Below are 8018 nucleotides of genomic sequence, written 5' to 3'. Positions count from 1 at the left end.
GGTAATTTCCTCTTATTTCCCCAGAAGTTGAATTTCTCTATTTTTTTATCTTTTTACTTCTTATTCCACAGATTCCTCACCAAAAAGGGGAATCAAGCCTGTGCCAACCCTAGTGATCCATGGGTCCAGAAGTATATCAAAGAGCTGAAAGGAAGGCCTGGAAGCCTGGAAGAAAAAGTTCAAGTTCCTGCTGGGTTGAGGAATAAACAACCAGAGCCAGAAAACTCTACCACCCCCAGTGGCAACATCTGAGTCAAGCTGGCCTTGACTCAAAGCTCCCCCGATTTTAATTTATACTTCTTTATCATATTTAATGTTCATAACTTATTTCCGGTGTTGAATGGTGTTATTTATCAGACGTTTGTAGGGAGAGCCCATGTGCCGTTCTCTCCTTCCATCTCCCTGATCCTTCTTCATAACCTCAATGGCTGATCTCTTGGTGCTAGTGTCTGTATGATGGTGACCAATCCCCAGATATCTCCTGAATATGAGCCATGGTTTTCTTTGCCCAGAGCCCTAGAAGAGAATTAAGATATATTCTTAAGATAAACAAATTAAGCTACTTTGGATTGAATGTGAAATTGTCTTCTGTTTCTTTTTCTTATGGGACCTGGAACAAATTGTTTCTCCTCCCTGGGCCTTGGTTTCCTCATATGGAAAATGAGAGTATTAGACTAGATTGTTTCCTCTGCCATGGGCTTCAGTTTCCTCACCTCGAAAACACAGGGATTGGACAACATGGTTTCTGAGGTCGTTTCAAGTTCTTTATGGATGAGTCTATGATCCTATGATTACATCAGGTTTTCTGGCTAAATAGAAGAATTTCAGAGAAAGTCAAAAAACTTTAGCAGAGTTTAGGGGCTCCCTGAAATTAGAGCATAGAAGGGATTGAGGAATAGTGACTAGGAAGGAGCTTAATACTTTTCCATAGTAGTACTGGTAGTTACATTCCTATCTTCCTTTAATTATAAGCTACTCTCCTTAAAAGCAAATTTTGCACATCCAACCCTATTTTATACACACCGGGGCACAATACAAAAACAACAACAAAGAGGCCTGTTCACTGAATGGGCATCCCCTCACTCTAAGTGAAAAAATTAAAAGACCTTACCCTAAAAGGCCCAGGGTCTCCCATTGCATCCTGGGCCATCTCCAGTCATCCTGATGAATATCTGGTCACTGGACCCAGATGACTCTGGAGGAGAAAGTGAGGCTGGTGACCTTGCACAGCCCTCCCTCAAATCAAAGTCAACTGCAAGTCATGCCGTCATTTCCCTGATGTCATGGTCCTCTTGGAAAATGAAGGACAAACACAACATATGTACTGGGGCAGCTCCCAAGGAGAGACAGCATCCTGCAGTTGAAAGAGTGCTGGCCAACTTCCAGGTCCTATTTCAATCAACTGCCAGCTCCTATCAAGATTACCTCCACAATATCTCTTACATCCTTCCAGTCACATAGCCACCACCTCAGATCAAACCTTCATCTCTGCTAACTTCAGCTATTCAAATTGCTTCTTAATTGTAAGCTCAAACCTCTCTTCTCTCTAGTCTATCTTCTATGTAGCAACCAAAATAATCTTCATGAAATGGAGGGTCAGATTACATAATTTTTTCCTCAAAAATCTTCAGTAGTCTACCAAAGAATTACTTTATAAAGCTAGAAAAAAAAATTTTTTTAATTCATCTGGGAGGGGTGGCCAGGTGGCTCAGCAAGTAAGACCACCAGCTCCAGAGTCGGGATGACCTGGGATCCAATCTGGGCTCAGATACTTAGCACCACACCCAAAAATAACTGGCCTTGTAACCTTGAGCAAGTTACTTAACCCCGATTGCTTTAAAAAAAAAATTCATCTGGAAGAACAACAAAAAAAGGCAAGAATACCAAGGGAATTACTTTTAAAAAAAAAAAAAAGTCCAGCTTTTCTTATTGTCCCATCTACCTGAAGTTTCAATCCTATCCTTTCTTTTTTTATGTTATTTATATATTTTGTTTTTAGTGGTACTATAATTTCTTTGTTACTCCTTTGACCTTTAATTTTGTTTAAAGTTGTAAATTTTCTTACAAGACCCTTTCTGTTGTCCTTGGCTTCCCTTACCAATCTCAGTTCATTCTGGGATGTAGCACTCCTGACACTATTTTCACAGGATTGTGCCAAATTCTTATACTCATCTTCCATTGCACGATCTTCCTTCTGCCTTCTATATGGATCTTTAAAAAAAAGTCTTCAGTTGTACACAAACTGATGCAAAGTGAAGTGAGCAGAACCAGGAGAACATAGTACACAGTAACAGCAACATTGTATGAGGATCAGCTTGAATGACCTAGCTACTCTCAGAGATACAGTGATCCAAGACAATTCCAAAGGATTCATGAAAATACTATCCACATCCAGAGACAGAACTGATGAAATCTGAATGTAGACAGAAGCATGCTATTTTTTCACTTTGGTTTTTTTTGTAAGGGGAGAGGAGATTGGTATGTCTTCTTTCACAATATGACTAATATGAAAATATATTTTGCATGATTGCACATGTATAACATATATCAAATTGTTTATCATCTCAGGAAGGGGGGAGTTGAGAAAGGGAGGGAAAAATTTGGAATTCAATTTTTTAAAATGAATGTTTAAAAAAATCATCTTTATATGTAATTAGGAAAATAAAAATATTATTTAAAAACAAAAAAATAATTTGACTGGTGAATGATTTTATGACTATGCTGATCTCTTTAGATAACTCATTTTCCCTCTTCTTCAGAATTGTTTCCTTTTGTGTCTTCAGAATTTCTTTCTTGAGGATTTCCCAACTCTCCCAGGCTGACTTATACAATAGAATTTTAGTCTATGGGATCCTTCCCATTCCTTCTTCTTAACCCTTTGAAACCTGATCTCCCAAAATTTAGCATGAAGACTCTGTGTCCCTCTTTTCTCTCTTCTATCACAAATTCTAGGAGGTAGTGATCACTCTTCCCAGCCCCTTAAAGTTCCCATAATCTCCACCCCAGCAAATAAGGTCCACCCCACCCTCCCCCATTAATGAGGATCGAGAATTTCTCCTTGTTGGTTCCTTCACCTTTTGAATGAAGAAATTATCATTAAGACAAGTTAAGAAGTTAGAATTCTAGCAGTTGTGTGCATAATGGAAGTCCCCATCATTACAGTATTATGCCTCTGTTGCTAGGCTTGTAACAGATTTCCTAAACTTCTTATCTATTTCCTATTGAGCATTGGGTTTCCTTCTTTTGTGTCAACATTGTATCATGCTGTGTGCGGGTGGGTGTTAGTCTAGGTTTGTGGCTTGTGCTTTACCAGAACCCTTAAAACTGTATATGGTTAGTAATCATTGATAAAGCTCTGAAGTCTGTGCCAATCTATCCCTGCCTATCAGAATTATACCTGTTAGTTTTGCTGACAGTTTTCTATCCCTAGATAACTAAGCTAGCAGCTAGATGGCGCAGTGGATAGAGCACCAGATCTGGAGTCAAGAAGATTTGAGTTCAAATGCAGTCTCAGACACTTATTAACTGTGAGACTCTGGGCAAGTCACTTAACCCCGTTTACCTCAGTTTCCTCCTCTGTCAAACGAGCTGGAAAAGGAAATGGTAAACCACTACAATCTCTTTGTCAAGAAAACCCCAAATGAAGGGCAGCTAGGTTTCACAGTGGATAGATCACAGAGCTTGGAATTAGGAAAACTCATCTTCCTATGTTCAAATATGGCCTCAGACACTAATTGCAAATCACTTAAACCTGTTTGCCTTAGTTTCTTCATCTGTAAAATGAGCTGGAGAAGGAAATGCCAAACCACTCCAGGATCTTTGCTAAGAAAATCCCAAAATAAGGTCATGAAGAATTGAACATAACTGAAATGACTTTAGCGAAAACTACAACAACAAAGATGATGAAGTAAATAGAGTGCTGAGTTCAAATCTTGCTGGGGAAGCTAGGTGGCGCAGTGAATAGAGCACCGGCCCTGGAGTCAGGAGGACCTGAGTTCAAATCTGGGCTCAGACACTTAACACAAAAAAAACTAGCCATGTGACCTTGGGCAAGTTGCTTAACCCCAATGGCCCTCCAAGAAAAAGCAAAAAAAAAAAAAAGTTCAAATCTTGCCTCAGACATTTTCTTAGCTGGGTGACCTTGGGCAAGTGACTTGAACTATCTAAGTCTCAGTTTTCTAATCTGAAAAAAATTGGGAATAATAATGTGAGCTCCTGGAGAACAGGAACTATCTTTCACTAAATCCCCAGCACTTAGCTCAGTGACTGGCACATAATTGACTTGATTTCCTGATTCCAAGCCCAGCACTTTATCCATCTCCCCAAGCTACACTTCCCTACCCTGAACTGGAATGGACAAATGGCACATCCAGATGCTATGTTTTTGAAATCCTGAGACTGAGACAGTCACCCTTAGCCCTCACTATGCATAGCCTATTCCTGAGAAGGATCTCATATTTAAAGGCATTAAACCAAGCCTCATTATTAACAATGGGGTCAGGGGAGAATACACTATTCCAGATACTTTCTACATTAGACATCCCCCACTGGGTGCAAGATGGATCAGTCTAATGGAGAGACTGGAACAAAGGGAGAACTGGGATGTCCTGGGCTATGTATTCCCCAGGATTTTCTCCTCCAATCTTAATTATTTCTTCCGTGCATGGAGACAAGGTAGCCCAAGAATTCAGAAGCTAAGGTCCCAAGTTTTGGGTCCAGCTATGTCATTTATTAGCTGGGTCAACCTGAGCAAATTCCTTTGCCTTTCAACCTCAGTTTCTTTTCTCTCTGTAAAGAAGGAAAAAAGATCCCTGCACTACCTTTTTCAGGGAGTTGTAATAGAAACCAAATTTGGGCAGACCTGTAAAAACATTTTGCAAACTATAAAAGTGGTAAAACTGCAAATGCTCCAAAAGTTTCCAATTTCATCGATGAGGGCCTTCTTTCCCATGACAAAAACTATATAGGCAGTGTGGGGTAGCAATGGACTTAAGACTATGATTTAAATCCTATGTTAGACACTTACTAGATTTGTAACTCTGAGTAATTTAAGGCATTCATGGTGCCTTGGTTTTGAGCCCTGAGCCTAGATTCAAATCTAGCCTCACATATGTACTTGCCTTGTAACCTTGGAAAAGCCACTTAATTTCAGCTTGCCTCAGTTTCCTCAACTGTAAAGTGGAAATCATAAGAACTCCTATTTCACCAGTAGTAGCAAGGATCAAGATAATATTTGTAAAGCCCTTAGCAAAGTGCCTGGCACATAATAAGTGCAGAATAAAATAGGTTTTTTTCCTTCCTCTTCCCCTTTCTTAGGTTCTTTCCCACTTGGAATCTATGATTTTATGATTGTAAACTCACAACTCATCCATGTCTGCCAATTCTGTATGATTTGTGCCCATGTCTTCCAATGAATCAACCACAGAAGGATCAACCCAAAGTTCTGGGAGCCTTCCTCTGATAGACACTGATGGAACACTCAGAATCTACTACCCTTGGAAATTACACAGTTCTTTTAATGACCCCAGAAACTTCCCTGAAACAAAGGCCCATTTAAAAAATATCAATAATTCTTCAGTAAGCATCTTGTCTCAGACACATATTAGCTTCGTGAGCATGGACAAGTGAGTCTTCAGTGCTACCAGCAACACTCTAACACTGCAATTACAAACAGCGACCAGCCTGCCTCAGTGGATGTGCTTTCCATACCAGGATGTCCCCACCTCAGTTCTAGACTGACAAATGAAAAAGACCTTTCTTCTGGGATTGTTGCATAACTGTGAATCACGGAACACTAGTCTCCAAAGAATTGAAGTAAAGACTGGTCCAAGGTCAATGAAAAAATGGAGATTGGATATAAACAGGATCCATTTTCTGAGGGAAAAAAAGCACAAATGACATAGTTATTAGTTTAATTTGCATCATTAACATTTTCTCTATCACTTTCTTAAGTCTAGACAACCAACCAAACAAGAAATCAAGACTCTGGTTTTAGAGCATGTGACAATTTCTGGGATTGAAATAGTTCACACTGAAAATTTTAAATAGGGGAGGCCAGGTGGCGCAGTAAGAGCGCCGACCCCGGAATCGGGAGACCTGGGATTGGTTCCATACTATGAACCCACACAAAAATAACTTTTACATCAAAGAGATATGATTGTAAAAGGAGGGAGCCTATTCGTGCTGTGAGGGATAATGGGTGGCCCCATATTTCATGGTACCTGTAAAATGTTGGATACAAAGAAGATAAAGGCCACTAACTGGTCAGGAAAATTATATGGAGGGTTTGAAGAAGAATATGGATACAGGCCAAGATGTGGATGGCTTCACCATTTCAGAGAATGTCCCCATCAATGAGATACCAGCTCAGAGATATCAAAAGTATGATGACTTGGTTGAAGGAGCACAATGCTCTAGACAATTGGAAATTAGAAAGAAGCATAGTTGTAAGGACCTCAGAGAACATCTAGTTCAACCCATAAGTCAACAAGAGTCCCCTCTACAACATACCCAAAAAGCAATCATCCAAACTTTGACCAAAGTCCTCTAGTGAGGAAGGAACCTGCCACCTTCCAAAGCAGCCTGTTCCTCTATGGGATGATTCCAATTACTAGGAAAACTTCCTCAATCAAACTCAGATTTGCCTCTTTGCACCTCCAGTTCATCACACCTACTTCAACCCTCTGGGGCCAAGCAAAGCAAGTCTAATCCTTCTTCCATGAGATGAACCTTCAAATAGGTAAATACATTGCCATGTCTCCTCCACTTCAAGCCTACTTCTTCTGTAGTGTTTTATATTGCCTGGGTCCATTTCCCTTTAAGGAGACATGGAAGCCATTCTTGGGATCTTCATTGTTTTGGTTTTCTTAACACCTTATGTGTAAGATAAAGGAGAGGGTAGAATAGAGGACTACACAAAAGTTGTGAACCTAAGTTTGGAAGGATGTGGTACCCTTTTCAAAAATCAAGAAGGACAAAAGAGAGGTGAGACTGGGAAGAAAGATGAGTTTTGTTTTAGTTATGGTAAGTATGAATGAAGTAAAAAGCATTTATTAATATTATGTGACAGACACTGTTGGGGGTTGAGGATACAAAGACAAAAAATAAGACTGTCCTCAAGGAGCTCATATTCTGTTAGAAAGAAGGCTATTGTGCTTTAAGAAATGACGAAAGGGATGATTTCAGAGAAGTGCCAGAAGTTACATATGAACTAATGAAGTGTGAAAGGAGCAGAACCAGGAGAACAATTTATATAATAACAACAAAAGCATAGACTAAGAATTTTGAAAGACGTAAGGGCCCTGACCAATGCTATGACCAACCAGGATTCCAGAGGAGGGACATTGAAGTATGCTACCCTTCTCCTAACAGAGATAGACTGGGCTCAGGGTGAGAAGTGAGACATTTTTTGGACATAGCCAATGTGGAAATGTTTTTATGCATATTAGTTACTTTACAATGTATATTAGTTACAAAAGGGTTTTGTTTTTTCTTTGTTTTTTTCCCAATGGAAGAGTTTAGATGCAAGAAATTCTTCCAATTAAAACCAAGAGTCTGACTCAATAGCTGCAGTGGCAGTTACTTGTCATCTCTGGTTGAGATTTATTCTCTCCTGGGTGGGGTTTAAGGGTTTATCAGTTAGAGTATTTTGTATTTTCCTCTTGGGCATGCAAGATTAGGGGCCTTGCCCTGATTCCACTCTCATCAATTCTCTATGTGGGGAATAACTACATTTCCTTTTAATAAAGAGTAAAAAAGACTCCTTCTCCCCAGTCTCATTCTGCCCCAGCATAGGAGGAGAGGCTGGAGATTGGATGGTTGGAACAGTACATGTGAGGCTACTCAGTCCATTGCTTCCTTTTTTTTCAATTTCACTTCTTCTGTTTTAAGAAGATAGTGCCACCATCAGTATTTTTGAAGAATTGTCTTCATGTCCCTTCAGTGAATGTTGTGAAATCCTGTTCCTTCTCAGTCATCTACTGGTCAGTCATAAATGGAGAGTCTGAGCCTGAGTGGAA

The 8018-nt window shown here is 39.7% G+C and overlaps 2 protein-coding genes across 2 annotated transcripts in view; one reads left to right on the top strand and one right to left on the bottom strand.

Annotated features, from left to right (window-relative positions):
- LOC138162609 (C-C motif chemokine 4-like) overlaps nt 1-574 on the top strand; it is a 2221-nt gene extending 1647 nt beyond the window's left edge. Inside the window, exon 3 of the mRNA XM_069089945.1 lies at nt 72-574. Coding sequence (XP_068946046.1) covers nt 72-252 — 181 coding nt within the window. The 3' untranslated portion in view covers nt 253-574. The remainder of the gene's footprint in view (nt 1-71) is intronic.
- The window catches only part of LOC138162618 (protein Wfdc21-like), a 387573-nt gene that overhangs the window by 140221 nt on the left and 239334 nt on the right, over nt 1-8018 (bottom strand). The gene's annotated exons all lie outside the window — the stretch shown is intronic.

The sequence above is a fragment of the Petaurus breviceps genome, unplaced genomic scaffold (genome assembly GCF_028583685.1).
Source record: "Petaurus breviceps papuanus isolate PSGF00001 unplaced genomic scaffold, PetGlider_PUasm1.0 186, whole genome shotgun sequence".
Taxonomy (NCBI): domain Eukaryota; kingdom Metazoa; phylum Chordata; class Mammalia; order Diprotodontia; family Petauridae; genus Petaurus; species Petaurus breviceps.
This window is presented reverse-complemented; position numbering and strand designations above follow the sequence as displayed.